A 19,970-nucleotide genomic window follows, 5' to 3' on the forward strand; every position below is an offset into this window, starting at 1 on the left:
TTGTTCAGTGAAAGCAAAAATAAAGTAGAACACATTGGTGAAGTTTGAGGAAAATTCATTCAGAAATTAAGAGTTCAAAAGGAGTAGATTGTGTGTGTTCATTGCTGGATGAATTGGCTACAAAGATATGTGATCTCACGGAAGGGGAATAATAAAACAAAATCTAAAGGGCAATCAACAAGTTTTCATTTTCTGGCAGAATAATGGAGCTTACTTCTTACAACCTCCTTCAGAAGCAGGGAGAATTATATTATCCATGTCATAGTATGTCTGAAACAAGTCAAGGGAATGGAATGAAGAGGGGCCTGAGCCTGAAATTTTTGCTACATCAAGCCAATGAAATGTGTACTTTTCATAAATAATGATACTTTATTAGAATCGCAGGTATGTTTTTCTTTTTATGAATCCCCCATTGTGACATCATTGCAAGCTTCTTCTCCAGAGAAGACAGCACATGGATAAAACCAAAATTTTAAAAATCATAACTTACTAATGCATCATCCAATCTCCAGCAAACTTTACCAATGTGCTATTTTTATGCAGCTGCATTCTGTGAATCTATTTATCTATCTCTCTATATTTTTTTGATTTTTTTTTAAAGGTACTCCTCACTTTAAAGACATATATTTTGAGCAACTTGGGGATGGCAAGTATATCATGATCGAAGATGCAGAGAATAAAGAGAAAACCAGAGTGAATGAGATATGGAGAGAGAGATAGAAGAGAAAAAGAAATGGGGAGAAAGAAAGCTGAAGGAATACAGAGAGGAAGATAGAGAGGAAGAAATACAAAAATCAAGGAAGGAAGGACGGAAGGTAATAGAAAATCAGGGAAAAATAAAATTACTGAAGAGTATTAAAGGAAAGAGAGGACTGTAGGAGAAAGTCTAGACAACCTATGCACCTGTTAGTTGCTGTTTGTGTGATTAGCAAGCTGGTAATCCAACCTGGGCAAACAGCGGCTGAGAGCCGCGGCTCTCGCTAGGAATACACGCCATCGAGACTCCTGTTGATGCGCATGAAAGCTAATTGCATTGATTTATCGTCTCACCATTGCCAGGTATTGATTTCGGCCGTTTTTTGTTTTTTTTTCCGCGCATTCCCGTACTTGCGGCGTGGTATCCGTGCTGAGCAAACTGCAAGGGGATTAAGTCACTCAGCCCCATAAGGGGGTATCACGAAATGAGAGTGTTCCCGTTGATAACGGGATATGTGGTTTAGGGTGGTCATGGACCCTTTTCCGCAGAAGTGTAACGTGGTAATGATGATGATACTTCAAATAGTTTCCACAGTTTGCAGCAGATCACTGCTTTTATCCTAATCCTTTACATTATTGTTGTTGCCATTTCTACTTTTGATCAATAAGAAAACCTTGCTAACATACACGTAGAAGAGTGGATGTGTTTCCCTAGTGAAGATTAGGTGCTTTAACAGCTGTTGATCAGTAGCTTATCCTTGGAGAATATCATTGCATGCATGTGGGAAAGACATTGGGTAATTTCTGCATCCAGTCAAGTTTGGCCATTGTGTAAAACTAGCTTCTTTTCTGTAAAGATGTATACTGTGCATTGCTTGTTAGTGCATGTGAAGTCATTGCCGTGCTAAATTGTGCCGTATTATCATATATGACACAGTGTATATACAGTAGTTGTGTCACTTGTCTTATGTTACTTTATGCAGTTTAGCTATCTTGACTTGATATGAAATTACTTCCCATCTCAGACTTCTAAGCTGAAACTTTGTTCCATTTTTTAAAGTACAAAAGTACGAGTGTAGTACATGTAAAGAATATATGTATGTATTGAATAAAAGTGTATGGTTATATATTGGTGCATTCTTATGTAGGGCCATTGATGTAGATACTGTAAACAAGTTAAGTCTTGTTAGTAACACCAAAATATCAAGAAAAGTTGTGTGATGACATTACTCTTGCATCATGTGTTTTATCTACTTAAAAAAAAAGAAGAAGATATACCCAATTGATACTTTTTTTAAAGAGGAAATATGTTTTGTGCAAAGGCGTGCCTAAAACACTCATTCAATTTGGTTAGCATGTTTGCATCTTGAAAATTGTTTGACTATAATTGGTTGTGGTGTGATTCTATTTTATCACAGAACCAATATTTACGCTGTTTGAAACCGAGAAGTACTTCACACACATGGAGGGGAAGAAGCTGATAAAAAAAAACAAAATTCCAGCCATATATCTTTTGATACGTGGCATCAGCATGGCTAGAACTTGTTTTCAGTGGAACGTAATAAAAGTGTGTGTGTAGACTTGCCTAGCACCTTGCTGCACACAATTTTGAATGATCTCTTTGCCCAGAGTACTGGGGTAATTTCCATAGAAATGATGCTTTTAGGATGGGGATAAAGCATGGGATGAGTGATATAGATAATGAATTATGCATGGAAGTTTGTCTCTGCATAAGGTCAGGGGAAATGAAATGTACCAAAAGTAGGCGTACAGATGAACGATTCCCTTTGCTCTTGATTTATATCATGATCAGTTATTTACGCAGGTATTGGGATGAAAAGTGATTTTCTTAAGCACGTTTTCACTTTTGATCGGACACTCCCTGTACTTCATATCAACCTGCCTCTAATACCTAACCATTTATCATATGTCATGGTGATGCCAGTACTTCTGATTGAGTATCAGAATGGCAAATTTTTAAATGGATCTAGGTGTAAAGTAAAGCTCACTTGTAGGTATTTTGTTTGATACCGAAAAAACATTTTCAATGCCGTAAGGCTTGCTACAATAGGTGGACTAAAGCTGAAACTTGTTTAACAGTGGAGAAAATGAAATTTAACACATACATTGTAGTTCCCACAATGCATATTCATTTCCCATTAGCGAAGGTGTTAAGCGATGAAATTATGCATAGTGTCCATATATTCATCATATATATTCCACATCTTCCATATATTCCATATATTCCATATATTTCATATATTGTAGATTTAGCATATGTAAGCAATGGCATTGCTGTCTGTATGTGAAGTAATAAAAGACATCAGCCATGAAAATGAAACAGAAAAATGAGAGAAATATTACCATATTCTTGTTGGCATCACATGTTCCGAAGCACTGTGGGGGGGGGGGGGGGGGGGGGGGAGATCGGGAACATTGTGGAGATTGATAGAGCAAGGTGCATATAATGTACATGTATGTACCAAGTGTTCATATATAAGTAGAATATTCTTATTTCTTCAGTGAAGAGGAAGCTTCTTATTGAATTTCTGTCAAAAAAAAAACAACAACAAACAAAAAAATTTGACATGATTGATTTCTCATTCATGGATTATGCCCAATTTCTCTACAGAGTTCGTCGTTGCTAATCAAAATTTTGATTTACCCAACAACTCAGACATTTTCCTCATCAGCCTGTGTGGTAATAATTTCTTTTTTTGCAACATTTCGCGGAAAACTGTTTTTTCTCTTTCTCTTGTAGATATGGATGTGCGGGGGCACGTTAGAAATTGTCACCTGTTCCCATGTAGGGCACGTCTTCAGAAAATCTACGCCGTACACGTTTCCCGGAGGGACGGGCAGAATCATCAATCGCAATAATCAAAGGCTAGCTGAGGTGTGGATGGACGAATTCAAGAATTTCTACTACAGAATATCACCAGGTAAGTTTTGACTTGATCCTCAAGTCATGCTTTTTTTCCCAAAAATATTTGTAATTTCCTTCAAAGAATTCAAAAACAAGATAATCATAGTAGCATGATATTACAATTGCATTTTCTACAGTGTAAAGTTATAACAGAAAAAAATAATTGCATGTAATAAGTAGCTTGTATGAGAATATTAATATGTACCTAGTATGAGAAAATGGCTACAGTTCCTCAACACAAACTCACATTATACACACACATGCATAAACACATTCTCATAAGAGGCTTCAACTGGGAATATGACAGTTTGCTCAAGATAACCAGGCATAATCCATTATTTGTTTTTGAAAAAAAAAAACATATTCTTTATTCCAATTATTAATTGACTAATTGAAATAAAAAACCATCAAATATTACATTTTAATTCAGTTAATTAAATAATAAATTAGGCTTCATGTTGTGTGAAGATACACAACAGTCGAGGATCTGTGTAGAAATTTCAGAATTCCCCTTTCTGAGCATTGTGAATTTCTATTCGCCAACATGCAGGCACTAAATACGCATAACGAGCAGGTGCATTATATACCCCTGAAGCACTTTTTCAGTTGTTTTGAATACTCTGAACAAACTGGCATATTTCCGCTGTGAAATGTTTTCCCTGTTGCTTGGAGTGAAACACTACAACAATATCCCCAGTTAAGAAGCCTCCCAGGAGAATACACACACATGCACATACTCCCATACACACAGACACATGCACACCATTTCTGTATGTAAAAGGAAATATCATCTTTATTTCATGGTTTTCATAATAGACTTTTATGTGGTAGGGTACTCTCTTCAGGTCTCATTTATAGCTTTAATCACTTTCAGTACTTGACTTGAAATATAAGTGTGACAGCCAAGTACTTGTTTTGTAGAATTAATTAGTTGTCATCACAATGTTAAATCTTGTCAGCTCTGGATCGATGTCCTTGAATTTGATTCTTCTGCTTGTTTACGTCCTAATGCAAGCTCAGTTCTCATCATTTTTTTCATGTACTACACAGTGTCTTTTTTTTTTCAAACCATAGAATGGTGTGTTGAAAGTTCTAATTGGTTTATGAGGTAAATTTTTCATGAATGTATTTCTTTTGCAGTCCCATCTTTTCTCTCCTCAGGAAGTTCAGTTAATCCCCCAGTGATAATCTGTGTGTATTTTGATCCCTAAAAATTCTACTTTTGCTTTTAGGAAGGCAGACAGTCATGAACACTTCCATTTGCTTACAGCCATCTGGAATACGGCAAACGATCTTCAGTTATTAACTTTTGAAGTATTGTCGTGTGATCAGAGGGTGTATTATTGAAAACTTATTTGGTTTATAAATACAATCCAAGAAGACAGCATGCATTTTCCATCTAAGGCACATCTCTCTTGAGCTTTACGTGTGTGTGTGTGTGTGTGTGTGTGTGTGTGTGTGTGTGTGTGTGTGCATGTATGTTTAGCTACACTTAAAGTGAACTTCTTTGATGCTGAAAAAGCATCTTACATGTTTATTACATATCGCAATGCTTTCAATACCCAGGGGTATGACCCAGTAATGCTACAAGGTTTTATAACATTACTGATTGCACTGAAGTCTTTTATGTTGTTTAGAAGGCGCAGGTCACTGCCAGTATCGAAGGTCGGAGAGAGTCCAAGCGGTCAGTGCTTGCATCGAGGCTGAGGCGTGAAGCGGGGCAGAACTGAAACCGGCATTTGAGATGAGATTCCCATTTTCTCCGGCCGGGAGAATGAAATTTGATCACCAGCGATCATCTTCGCATGCCTTTAGTGTTTGTTTCTACTGTGGGATTTCCCCTTCTTGTGTCTTTAATACCAGATAGGGGTTTCCCCTCCCCCTAAGTAACCTTTTCCTTCAGCAATTTTTGTTTTTTTATCAATCTTTTTGTTCTCTTAATTTGTTAGTTATTAGCTTGTCTAGGATATTAGTGTTTTTCTAATGTCTGCATTTTGGATAATATTCACAGTTTTTTTTCTTTGCCTTTTATGTGCATTTCACAAGAACACAAATTGCTCAAAGTAGGTGTGATTTTCTCGTCAATAACAAAAATGTTGCTCATGGGGAAAAGGACAAATTGAAGGAGTAGGAAAAGAAGCTTGAAAGTCTCAAGAAGAAAAGAAAAATTTGTCAACTCCCACTGATAATGCATTTATTATTCCTGATATGTTTTTTATATCGGCCTTTTTCACTACTTTTAAAACAAGTTCATTCTCTAGACACAAAAAAGAGTTCAATTTGTGTGCCGTTATCTTGAAGTGTGCCTTGCAACAAAGGCAATTTTTTTTTTAAAGTGGAGTGAATGTCTGCCTTTGCTTTTGCTCTAGGAAGTTTGATTAGGAGTGTAACATTGTGATCTACTTTAGTTTAAAAAAAAACCTTTCATGAGTTATTTGTTAGTTTTGTAAACTTTTAAAAATGTGATGACCTGAGATAAAGTAAAAAGTAGGATAACTCCTGGTGAAGCTTTTATGTGAGAAAGGAGTTTTGATCAACGTGTATCCAGTACTTGAAAGTATTTGGAACATTTAGCCAATCAGTAGCAGGAACTTTATAATAGTCATTTAGTCATATATTCAAGGAATCTGATTATTATTCATTGCACTGTCAATCAAAGAAAAAAAAATATATATGTATACCACCTTTATTGGGTAGTTGTATGAATATTCAAGTTGCCAGTGATTAAAATGATATGCAAAACAAAATGGTATTGATGAAGATATAGGCATGCGGGGCTAAAACTTTTTGTCCTGATATTCTTTACCATGTAGAATGAGCTTGGTACCGTCCTGGCTTTCAATGAAATTTTGTTGTTTATGTTACAGGTTTAAAAGTGATGTGATTTCTTATATCATGTGTGCAGGAAAGAAATTGAAAATTTGCAATAATTTTTCTGGTTGCATCTCAGACTTCACTCAGACTCTTTACAAGGAAATTCATGAACAACTGATTTTAGCGGTATCCATCTTGAACTCCACTTAACCTAATTTTAACCTGAAATTTGCAATATCGATGTGTCCTTGAGTTGACGAGTACATTGAAAAAAAAAAAGACGTTGCAAGGTGGCAAGACATTTTATCAATTTGATACCACTTTTGCCAAATGAGGGCTCTTGAGCGTGTTATCAGATATTTTGTTTACCTGGCACAACTCACTTGATACTCTGCAGGTGTATGCTTGTGGTTTGACCCAGTCAACATATATGTAGGCACTATAAATTGGAACGAGTTACCTTTTTCGTTGTTCATTCTTCTTCTCCATAAAGCGTCAAGGAAAATAAAATTTTCCTTTCCTCGATTTCTCTCTCTCTCTCTCTCTCTCTCTCTCTCTCTCTCTCTCTCTCTCTTTCTGTCCAAGTCTGCCTGGTGAATACCCCCCCCCCCCAAAAAAAAAAGAAGACATTTCATCGGATATGCCTTCTACAACAAGCACATGATCGGTCCAGTCCGTGATCTTTAATACACTGGACTTGTGCAATTTTTGCCCACAAGCCATGCCTATGAAGTACGTAGTTCATTGATGTTTCTGTTCCTTGCAAGCTTGGAACGACATAGGGACTTTTTTTTTCCCTCACGCGCGGTCCCAGATATTTGAGATATTATCACGGGAGAGTTTCCAAGCCGGTAGTGGCGGAAATGCACTCTAAACCTGGTTTACGATGCTCTTGTGGTGTCAGTAATATGACTCCATGACACACTTTTCTTGAACAGTGCCAGTTTCATTATATTGTCTTTCGTTTGGGGGCGAGATTTCGAGTAGTCAAACTCTTCTGTTCTGAGAAAATGCCCTACTGTTTAAATTGATGCCGATTAAATATCTTTCCGTGTTATCATAATTCATAAAATTGTCCCAATTAAATCAGTGCAGAACCATGTAAATGGGAGAGCCATTGAAATCTAATTTCCATGCGATTGCATGGGTAAAGTACTCTTGATTCCTGGATTCTCATCCTTAAAATATTATGGGCTGGAATGTCTCGATCGTGAAAATAATAGTTCCCTGTTGAATCCACAGAGGAGTAAATTTCAGTTTAAAGCCTTTTTTTTTTTTTCCTGTAACAGGGATTTTGGACAGCAGTGTACAATGCTACAGGATTTTCTGTGTTATTTGGCATTCAAAGCACAAATAGGGTTAAAACTTTTCATGCTTAAAGGTCCTGTTTACCTTTGGGAGCAATGATTGGAAAATGTTTGAGATATCACATTTGATGCATATGTGTAGGTCAGTTGTTTCACAAAACATCCTACCATATAAAAATTTTGCAATAAATCCTAAAATGTAAGGAGATATCACTGTTTATCTCAATAAACCATAACTGTAGACGGTTTAGTCTGGAAACATTTTGATATAACTATTGTTCACATTTTGTATATTTAACAATACGTAACATCCATTATACTGACTCAAATTTTTACATTGGTTGTTTCTATCCCTAATTAACATTTTAGAACTATTTTTAAGCACAAATGCTAGGTTTTTGTTTCATCTGCAAATGGTAAATTATGCCTTTAAGAGTGTACTGTTGTCTGTTTTCAACCAATGACTTGCCTGTGGATGGGAAGCCCAACTTTTTTTTTCCCTACAATACCGTAGAATTTTTCCGAGAACTGAAAATCCCCACATTTCTGGGAGACTTTTGTTTGTTCTCTGCCCTTACCAAAGAGATGCAGTGCAATGTAAAGATATATGGGCACAGTGAAAGCACAAATATGAATATGGCAATGACAGTGGGCTGATTGTGATTTGCTTCATTCAGATAATGAAGCTTGCATTCGAAATAAATAGCCACCAGTGGGTAGGGTTTTTGTGTAGAGAGGGAGGAATACAGTTACATGTAGGACAGTATTACTGTCATTCACTGGACTACTGTATGAGCTGTCACTTTTGCAAGAGTTTAATTTTCACAAATTTTGTGAACTGCTGTTGGACCGCGAATCCACTTTCATATACATTAGGATTGAGAGCATGCAGCAATACTAGTAGAACACATCAGTGAAAGTTTGAAGAAAATCCGACAATCCGTTCAAAAGTTATGAATATTTTAAGTATCTGCGCAGTCACTGCCGGATGAGAAGACTACTACAGTGTATGATGTCACATGCGTACAACTATATAAGGAAAATAAAAAGAGAATTTCACAAAACTTTACTTTTTGAATAAAGTGCTCATTTCTTCGACTTGTTACTGACGTATGTGAAGGGTAATATTATTCCCCCTGCCTTCTGAAAGAGAGAAGTCGAGTATTCTTTTGTTATGCGAGAAAAATTGAAATATGTTGAATTTTCTTTATTCTTTCTTTATATCGTTGTACTCATGTGACATCACAAGCTATAGTAGTCTTTTCATCCAGCCGTGACTGAACAGAAACTTCTAAAATTCATAACTTTTGAACAGATTGTCCGATTTTCCTCAAACTCTCACTGATGTGTTCTACTAATATTGCTGCATTCACTCAACCCACATGTCTATGAAGGTGAACTTGTCCTCTAATAGTGCACTTAAAATAGCCTTGGTGTCAATTCACGAAAAACTACATCTCGCAAATATGTCTGTGACTTGCTCATTTGTTAAAATATCTGTATGAGAAAATAACAGGTTATATACAGAAAATAGAGAGCAAGTATGGTTCAAAGCTGCTTTTAGATAATAGTTTGGGATGGATTCTCTTTCAAAAGCACATGAAGCACAATTTGCTCTTTAACATTGTCACCGTCAAACAAATTTTTTTGCAGTCCAAGAAGTAGAGTATGCAAATATCACGTTAGCTCTCTCACGATGTCCCTGAGGCCCAATCGCCGCCACTTTGAGAGCTCTAGAACCAACCCCCTTGTAAACCCTCTCCTCTCTCTCTCTGTCTCCTTTTAGACTTGAACCCTTGTATCTCAGAGAGCCCTTTCATATTAGCAACAGACCTTGTTTGTAAACATGTTTAGAAACAAGTGTAATGCTAATTGAGTAATTTGTGTAGGTCTAATGGCAAACTTGAATCATAGTCCTCAGAAATGTGCTTATAAAAGTATGTTAAGCCACTCTTGATTTAAAGGCATTTGGCAGCTAAATCTTACCCCCATTCCTGGTGAGCTTTTGAAATTTGGACAGTTTTAATGAAAAATACATCTATTGATGATTTACACTAGAGCTCAGTTTGACCTTTAATGCACTTTTGCCATGGTGCATTGTATTACGGCTATTTATGTACGTGCATCGACAGGTGCGTGACCCATGTTCAATTGACATTCCATCGAGATGGTGACATACACATAAATACTTCACAGAATGTTCACTGATGTATACTGGTTTGCTGCTGGGAGATGCATTCAGCTACTAAGCACTTCATATTAAACTCTGAACATGATACAGTCGGAAGTGTGTTTTAAGAAACCTGCATCATGAAGAAACAAGATTAGAAATTTGTTATGGAAGTGTCACAACAATCAAATAATAGTTGGCAATGTGAACGTGGACAGGCATTGCAGACAATCGCCTGTGTGCCAGCATCTCCCAGGGCCTGCAAATGGCATGACCCTCAGGGAGCCTCTAGCCGCTGAGATGGAGAAGAACCAGACACCAGTGGTCATTGCACTCTCCCACGCACCACCAGCCTTCCCTACCCCACCCCCAACCCACCCTTTTTACCTCTAACCCCCTTCCACCAGCTCCCCCCCCCCCCCTCCCCATTCCTGTGGGGGCTGATGATCGCCTCACTAGGAGTGTGCAGGCGAATACTAATGAGCTGTATATCTCGGGATGGGCCATGACCGTCTAGAGTCGCTGTGTCCATTTGCTGTCCTCATTCGTCGTGACTGCTCCACCCCCAGGACACGAAGACAATGACACCTCATCAAGGTCAGAAGTTGTATGAATAAACTTGAACTACTGTAAAACACGATATATTTGCAGCAGAAAAATTTCGTGAATTGGAGCCGATGGCCTTTCTCGCAGCATGAAATTCTCGCGACTTACCACTAGCATCCAATATATATTGTGTAGGCAAGAACTTTCGCGTTCATTTTCGCGAGCGGCAACATTCGCGAAATTTGCAAAATTAAAATGCACATGAAATTGCCTCGTTTTACAATAAATGGCGTAAAGAATGATTTCAGAATGGAAAGATTGAACGTTAGACAAGCTGTGTGTAGTTTGTGAGCTAGGTTGGATTAAGTTCTGCCTTCGTAGTTTGTTCTATTACTACATTTAGCTTTTTGTAGAAATACTCATTGATTAAAAAAGAAAATAGGAGGAAATGATAAATGGTGGAGTTTGCAAGAAACATGAAGAAATTTCTCCGTTGTGCAATATTTCATAGGCGTGCTAAGGTATATGAGAGAAAAACAGGGTTAGTTCTGTATTCCTGTTTTGTACTTTTACCTTTATTAACTCCTTTATGGTACCCCATTTCCAGTAGCTGCATGATTCGACTTATTTCTTGAGGCATAAACTGTGAAAATGTCAGTAAAGGACCGGAAGCCCTTTACGTCCTCATATTCTAGGCGTCCATGCCGGTATGTTTCTCAACCGCTGATCATTTATATGTTTCCTCTTGGCTGCAGTGTGGAATGGCCAGCGCAAGCTGCCAGAAGTCATTCCGCACATTAGCTGCGAAAGATGGATTGCGCAAGATGTAGAAGCAAATTGATTGAATCGACTAAAAGCCATTTTAGCCAATATAGGGAGGGACCCTGCAGTGCTCAACGCTAACCTTTAAAAGTTGGAGAAAGTTCGTCATTTTCCTCGCGACAAATCAAAGAGTGTGATCGCTTTCAATTTGAAGTGGGCAAGAGTCGTCAATCTTGCACTCCAGTACGATGACAGTCACCCAAAGAGAGAGAAAGAGAGATTTATAAGCATCACCCGCCAGTCAGCAACCATTTATCACTCTTCCTGCAGTCAGTGTCGTAAACTCTCGTTGCCATGGCGACAGGCGTACCCGCTCTTTCGATTCGCATTCCAGCGTTGAAGTACGATGCACGCATTCTCCTTTCGCAGAGCGCGCATCACCACTCTCCCTGCACTTTCTGCTGGGCGGTCTGTGTGATGGAACCCCAAAAGATAGCATCCATATGAGATGGATTCACTGTCATTGTCCCACTGAGCTCTGCATTCCCCATGTCCAACAGCTTAACCCGTTGAAGACGAGTCTCATGTATACTTGGGCAGGTGTCTATAGGAAATAAGTGTTGTAGCAGAATCAGCTCATCCTTAAGTTAGCAACCAACTGGAACGTCATTGTGATCTCTGAGGTCCCACATTTAGGTTTTGATATTGAACATTGCGTGCTGGTTGTATCAGGGCAATAACCCCCCCCCCCCCCCTCCCCGCCCTCCTCCAGCTAAATACTGGTTAGTGATAAGGTTGGTGTAAAGATTAGGATTAAAGTTAGGTTTAGGGTTAGAGTTTGGGTTAGAGTTAGGGTTAGGGTTAGGGTCAGGGGAGGTTCTGGGGTAATTTCCAAGGGGGTGATTGCCCTAGACCCATGCCAGTGCATACCAGTATTAATTCTCATCGCCTGTCTCCGACTCTGAAGCCTGTCTGTCTGTCTGTCTGTCTGTCTGTCTGTCTGTCTGTCTGACTGATTGTCTGTAAGTCTATTTAACGGTACCTGCATCATCAGCAAATGCCGGCGCCTACAAAAGAAGCATGTAGTGGTGGCAGCTCTCAGTCTATAAGAGATGAATTTTGTGGTGAGGTTTAAATAACATTTGGAATATCTACAAAATAATATGCATTTTAAATATGCATTTTAGTGTGGGGAGACAAGGTTGATGTGATTGCATCCATTCTCCATTCGCTCCTCACCAGAGTAAAAAGAAGCCATAACTAGCACAGACCTGCTGGATTAGAATTGCTCATCAGCGAATAAGTGCATTGAAACATAAGCTCATTGGTTAAATATGTCTCCAGTTGAGATTTTTCGGCTGTGTGTGTACTTACGTAGAGATGAGTGATAAAGCTGTATACAAAAGGTTACAGGGATTCCAGTATATATGTCCAACTCCGTGACAAGACATTTGCTCCTGTGACAGTTTGCTCCGGTCTTTAAATATTTTTTCCAAGGACTTGGGGTTAGGGTTAAGGTTGTGATAGAGGGTTTTAGGTTTAGTTTGGTGTGAGGATTAGGATAAGGGTAGGGGTCATATTTGTAAGGTAGAATCTATGTTTGGCTCAGCGTGCAGATATTTCATGGGAGCAGTCGTTTCAGGAGCAAATGTCATGGAACCATCCTAGTCAGGCTCTTCCCAATTGCATGGTATCCCCAAACTATTTGTACCACTTGGGGTCTTTAAAGCACTCGTTCTGTTTGCACCTAGAAGTACCCTTTGAAGTCAGTCGATCGCATGTCAAGTTTTTATGGACGCATTAATCATCGATTGAAAACAACAATGGAGTCGGCGGGTTGCAATTTATTAGGCTGTTCCCGAAATATTGATGGTTGAAAAAATTATTGTTTGTAGATGGCACAAATTGTAAATTTTGTTGGTATTGTTGTGATTTTCTCTGACAATGAATTGTATAATCAGGTTCATGTGGCACACAGGGGGATATTGAATTCAGCAGAGAAAACAAATTAACCTTTCGAGCAGAAGTCGGGGATTTTGTCAGCACGCAATGTGGATTGGCTATGCTGAAAATTAAATAAAGGGGATTACGTACGCTGTAATTCGTATCGATTTCCATTTCCTGTGTGATGATACCAAGAGAGCCATCTCGGAGATGCCAATAATAACGTCTAATTTCACAATCACTCAACCTCTGATCTTGGTACCTACAATGTTGTATCAATTTCTACTATTCCTGTCGTCCTTGCCCGTTACCACTCATGACTCATGATGATAGAATTTTAGTAAGGCGAGCTTGACGGCGCCCTAGAACCAGGTTGAGCATAGGACAGTAGCAGATTATTTGGCTGCATGTCATTTCTGGCTGGCGTTCCATGCCCCACCCTTTGCCAATGGGGCCCATAATGTCAGACAGGAATTTTTATAGCCATTTTGTGGCCGATCCACCTGTAAGATCATTCAGGACAGGTGAAGAAGTTTAAGCTGCGGAGTTGCTCTCTGTTACTTTTTCTCCTTTTTTTTTTCACATTCCTTGCATATATATTTAAAAGCTTGTCTGCATGTATGTGTGTGTATTCAGTTGTGCAAAATCTTTGCAAGGAAGGATTCGGAAAGTACATTGCACTTGTGTTGTAGCTGACACTCGTGGTTGCCGACGCTCGTGGTTGCCATGGCGACGGGTTAGTTTTGCACTTGCATGTCAATCTTGATGTCAGCGGTTGAATCGGTATACCGTAAAAGTGGTTTCTTTCGCGATCATTTTATTTTCACGCTCATTTTATTTTCACGCTTTGAGGTTGAACCGCGAATTTAACATCACGCGAAAATGTTTTGAACTCGCCGCTTGTTACAACGCTATTGTGCACATGCACACATGGAGATTCCGCGCATTGAGTGTATTGATGCTCAACACACACACAGCGTTACAGCGCAAAGTAGGTACAAGCATGTGTACTCGAGAGACGGGATTTCAGGTAAGCCTGCCTTTAATTCTAATTTCTATTTAATAGATAAAAGAATAATTGGATTATAGTTTGGGTTTTATGTGCAAAATAAAACAGTTTTTGCCGACTGTGAATGCAGAGATTTTGCCGACTGCGATTTTAAACACACGCGAAAAAGTCGGCATTGATGGAAACCGCAAAAGTATCTGTACGCGAAAGAAACCACCTTTACAGTACTCCTACTCAGAGACAGTATTAATATCCTTGTAAGCTTTCAGTTTCTATGAGGGACAATGTGCATCATGAAAGTGAAATGATGTGTGATGCATTGATGCAGATACAAGAAATCATTCATGCGGAATAAAATGTTTATCTTAGTTCATTAAAAGTAAGAAATTTTATGGAATTTCAAAGTTTCCCCCATGTTTTCAGCAAGCACTGATATTGGTTGTCACCATATGTACAAAACAGAATGTCACTTGTTTGAAATCATATGTGAAAATGAAACATTTCTGGAATTCTAAAGTTTACCATATTGTTACCATATTGATATTGGTTGTAGCCACATGATGCACAGTGCAAGTGATAATTTTCATTAATATCATTTCAGTAGAGGAAATGTAGCTGGATAATTAATGAGCAAGCCAGTAAGAGGTGTGTGGGGGAAATAAAGGGGGGGGGGGATAGGCTGAGAAGAATTCACAGATTTGTGCGTTTCCTAGAACAAGATCAGCATATATGTATTTAATCTCGATTAAATTTTTTTGTTCTTTTTTCCACAAGCATCGTACTGTTTTTCAACCAATGAAGTCATGATGTACATTGGACAATGCATACATTCCCTAGTTGGAAAGAGAAATCCAGAACTTAACCTTTGACCCTGCCAGAGTGCATTCCTTTGATGTTAGAAATGAAACCATGTGGGCCAAGCGATTTGCCGGGAGTGCATTTTCTGCATACTTTCATGTATTTTTTTGGTAACATGTCTCTACTCTTTACATAGTTGGGAGGTGAGGAATGACGTGGAATCACATCAATCTTAACCCTCTTCCATGGAACTATGGTGATTACAGTGAACTGCGTGCATGTGCGTGGGGGCGATGTAATGAATTCCCGTGCCTTCCTCCCCATATCCATATACCTTGGTCGTGACAGTCAAAAATTACGATAGATTTTTTTTTTTCCCATTCTTTTTTGATGTGTCAAATGGGTGGGAATCATGACTGATTTGCAGGAAAATTGGAGCCAAGTACATTTACAGCAATTTATTTCAGAACATTATTGTGGATTTCTCCATGATTGGACTGTAGCTGTGCAGCTGAGCTCCAAATTTGCCGAGAACAGCTGGTGAAATGGTGATGTCTACGTTCTGCACCAATTGCATTTGTCATTCTAGAGCTTTCCCCCCTCTCTCCCTCTCCCTCTCTCTCTCTTTTCTGTCTCTCACGTGAAGATCTCCCTTTCAGAATCAAGATGCCTGCTGCCATCCATGTCGAAAGCAAGGTCAATTTTACTGAACATTCTCCCATAGGTGCAGTGGGTGTTCTGACAATGATGCACCACCCACATAAACAGATACCTGGTTTGACATTTGTCTGCTGTAAAACGATGTTGAATCAAAAAGAGAAGAAAGCAAAGGTATACACACCTGGGCCCCATTTCCTAAAAAAGTTGATACAATGACAACTTTTGCTGGAATGGCAATTGTCATGGTAACGGCGATAATCCAGCTTCCTGAGAATTGCCATTCCAGCAAGAGTTGCTATCCTAACATCTTATATGCACATGGGCCCTGGTTCTTTAAACACTAACATTAAGGCATTCTTGAAATTACAATGATAGGGACTTTATCATTATGTTATCATCTCCCTAAGTACTGAAATCAATAATCATTCATAAGAGCATCTCAGACAAGGCCATTGACTGAGCTTGTGTGGCAAATGGGGGAACGTGCTTAGAAGTTGAAAATGAAGGAAACCGCAACGTTGGGTCAGAATCAAAAGTGTGAGTGAACGTGGGAGTTGGAAAGTCGAGGACTCTTCATTCCGAGTGGAACGATGGTTTGCACCGTCCACTTCATCTGAAAGTGAGCCCTCGCTTGCCTCTTCAGCTACATGCAACAGTGACAACTTTGAGAGTTGTGTTTACTGCTTTATTCCTCATCAACCTCTTCTCCTTGACATCTATTCCTTTGGTTTGATTTCTGTATTTTTGTATTCAAGCTCTCTGTTCCCCTCTCCCTCTTCACCCCCCCCCCCAACCTTCAAAAACCCTCTGCTCAGAAGACCTCGGTTTGGGAATTTGAGAGTCTCGTGGAAAATTGACTTGCCGAAGTGACAAGATGTTGAGATTTCTGCGAGGATATCGAGCATGAAACACCTGATACAGTAGTAATAACACTCCTACTATTGGGACTGGGTAGATACTGTACAGATCTACGCTAGGGTCACACACTGTAGCTGTGTGTGATGAAAGTACAATTTCAAACTGCACAGTATATCACCTGAAAAATAGACGTTGCTCAGGTTATAAACCTGACTTCAAGATTTAGTTCCTATTTTGAAGTATTGCCTCTGATAAAATGATTTTGGTGTGCCATTTATGTTTGCATCTTGCCCATAAATATCCCTGTATGCCTAATCCTGCAGTTTTCTTGGATGTCATAAACACACCCACCTCCACATCGCTGATGGGAAAGGTCTTCCATGAACACTTTGACAGATTTCTTACCTTATTATGTAAATTTTTTATTGTAGGCAGGAGTCCCACTTTTGTCAGTAAATGTTCAAGAAACATGCATACTATTGCCATTGAGCTTGAGCTGGATTTGGAGCTCTCTCACACATACACACTCATTCTTAGGTTGTGTTTATCTAACTTGAGAGACAGAATCACGTTTCAAAACACATTTGGAATGATGTTTGCAAACATGGTTTGAAACGCTGTTCTGGGGGTGCCACGTTTATCTACCCCCCCCCCCCCCCCCCACAATCGGTGATTCAAGTGTTGTCACTGCGCAGCTACTTTGCGACCCGGGAAGTAAAGGTCAACTGCGTACCAGCAAACATGCCTCATCAGTCACAAACAAATAATGAGTAGAGAGCACAACCGGAAGCAGCTGGGATTTAACCTTGAGATATAAACATGTTTCAAGACGGCATTGCATTTATCTACTCACAGAATGGCGATCATGGTCTCAAACGTGTTTCAAAACGCCCTTTGAGAGGCGTTTCAAAATGCTGTTTCTAAATGCATTTGAAAACACTGTTGCGTTTATCTAACCCCTGAAAATGCCTCAAATGCGTTTAAGATCGTGATTCTGCCTCAGAACATTTTTAAAAGCGCAGCCTTAGTCTAGCAATGCGTAGATACGATTTGTCTTAGTCATTAGTGACCATTGTCACAGTTTTATAGTAAAGTTGCTTTGTGTTTTTGTCATTGAATAGCCTTCAATAATGAAAAAATAGACCAAGAGTTTGTTGCTTTCTTTTTCTTGAAACAAAAGTTCTCTTAAAAATGGACAAGGTTTCGTTTGTCTGAGTGTGTGCACTTGCTGTTCATGACAAAGACTGACGTACACATAAACATACACTTTCTCGTTCTCTCCATCTCTGTCTGTCTTTCTGTCTTAATCTCTCTTTCTTTAGCATCTTAATTTTTTTTCTCTTGTCAGTGATGAACTATTCTCCTTATCTGCCCTGCAGACCCCGTGCCTTCGTCAATATGTGACGTCGGGTCCAGATGTATTGTAGCCATGTCAGTTTTGACGAGGCGGCACAGCCCGAACCTGCCACGATGTTGATTTGGATTCTCCAGGAACATGGGAAGGCAAATGTTTCCCGCTCACTTTCTTTACCTCCGAGGAGAGCCTTTTTTTTTTTTGTGCTGATGAGGGCAGATCAGCTTTGGGCTTGACAAGCAGAAAGAATTGGCAGTCGTCCATTCTTAAAATTGAATGCACTCCATCACTCTTTCGTCAAATTATGGGTTCTACTTTTTTTTTTCTCTCTCTCTCTCTCGCTCTCTCTCTTTCCTCTCTTATCCCACTAGAGACTGATGCATTTCACTCGGCTTCAAGAATTTGATATGAATATCATGTTTCTGATTAATCTTCTCTTCTTACTCTCCATTCGAGCGTGAGTACAATGTAACTTGTGTGTGTATGCCTATATACTGGTATACAGTGAAAGATAAAAAATATTCAATTTTCCCAGACTGTCTTGTAATCAGTTAAGTTAAGTCATTGCATCCTGAAGTTTGATATTTTTTTCTGAATATTGAATTTCTTTTTTTTTTTCTAGGCAGTATTCCTCTCTCTCTTTCTCTCCCTTCGTCTCTCTCTGTCTCTCCCCCATTCAACTGCATTTGTCCTTCACAGGTGTGCTGGTATCAATCCAGTTGTTTTTATAGTCTATACATACATCTAATCAGTACTAGTAGTGGTATTATCTGTGTCATTGATATTGTTCTCAGTTTTATTTTTTTTTTCATGTATCATATTACTGTCACCATTATCGTTATTACTCATACAGTATTTATATCGCATTATCTGTTATTGAGACCATTCACTTTGAATCTATTTGCATGTCTGAGTATTCTGTTCCAGATAAAAGACATGCTGATTCTGCCTTTCACACATACATTGTATTTCATTGTAATTAAAAACATCATGATTTCTTTGTAATGCCAGGACATGGACATGCAAAAGGCCAGCCGGCAGCCGTGGATTGTGCCAAACCAAGTGTGCAATATACTGAATATACATGTACTGCCCCCTTGCCTCTGTATATGTCACATATCCCTCAATGATTTCCCCCCTCAATTAACTCCTTCAGTCCCGTCTATGATATGTATAATGTATGATGTGAATAGCATGTTAAGATGTTGGTCCTGTCAGACTTAACAGCAATATCTGTCCTCCTCTGTTCCTTCCCACCACTCCTCTACCCCTCCCACACTCCACCCCTCCCCCACTCCACCCCTACCCCACTCTGTGCATACAGGTGTAAGAAAAACGGAGTACGGTGACGTCAGTCAGCGCAAGAAGCTACGAGATCGGCTAAACTGCCATAGCTTCGAGTGGTACCTAGACAATATCTATCCCGAGTCGCAGTTTAGACTAGACTTTAAGGCTATAGGAGAGGTGAGTACCAGTGTCTGGCCACTGAGGGCAGCAGACACATTCCCTTGTATTTTTCTGTCATGTTCTCACATCACACATTCCAAACTGACATTGTATGAACAGCTAGGTGTTATATGACTTTCTAGTGTTTGTTTGAGTGTTTAGAAAAAAGAAATGGAGATCCAATAAACTTGATCTTTATATCAAACCCACAATTTTCTCCTCGATATTTTAAATCTTGACATTCTGCATTGCCAGCACTGCTCACCCATCATATGTTTCCTCGGCAACAAAAAAAAAAAAAAAAGCACACATAACTCTCAGCAACTTGCTCCTCCCCTCTTTCCTTATTAAACTCAGTTACATGACATTTGCTCCTGCCACAATTGTTGCGATCTTATTTTCTCCAAGGACTTAGGGTTAGGGTTGTTGGAGGGTTTTAGGTTTTGTTTGATGTGAGGATTAGGAGTAGCGTTAAGGTTTATGTTTGAGGGTAGAATTTATGTTTGGCCTAGTGTGCAAAAACAAAAAAAAATAAATAAAATTAAAAAAAAAGATCATAGGGGCAAATGTCATGGAACCCATATTGTACCAGATTTTAAAATCCCCCCATAATACATGTACAATTTTGTATGTACAGGACCTGACCAAGTTTATGTACACAAAGTGTTCATGAAGAAAAC

General features: G+C 39.0%; 1 protein-coding gene across 1 annotated transcript in view; it reads left to right on the forward strand.

Moving 5' to 3' along the window:
- LOC139709621 (polypeptide N-acetylgalactosaminyltransferase 13-like) overlaps window positions 1–19,970 on the forward strand; it is a 128,166-nt gene that overhangs the window by 100,377 nt on the left and 7,819 nt on the right. The window contains exons 8-9 of the mRNA XM_071621580.1: window positions 3,458–3,638; window positions 19,169–19,308. Coding sequence (XP_071477681.1) covers window positions 3,458–3,638; window positions 19,169–19,308 — 321 coding nt within the window. The remainder of the gene's footprint in view (window positions 1–3,457; window positions 3,639–19,168; window positions 19,309–19,970) is intronic.

Source organism: Diadema antillarum, unplaced genomic scaffold (genome assembly GCF_040938485.1).
Source record: "Diadema antillarum isolate AM-2024a unplaced genomic scaffold, OU_Dant_1.0 seq00001455_RagTag, whole genome shotgun sequence".
Classification (NCBI taxonomy): Eukaryota; Metazoa; Echinodermata; class Echinoidea; order Diadematoida; family Diadematidae; genus Diadema; species Diadema antillarum.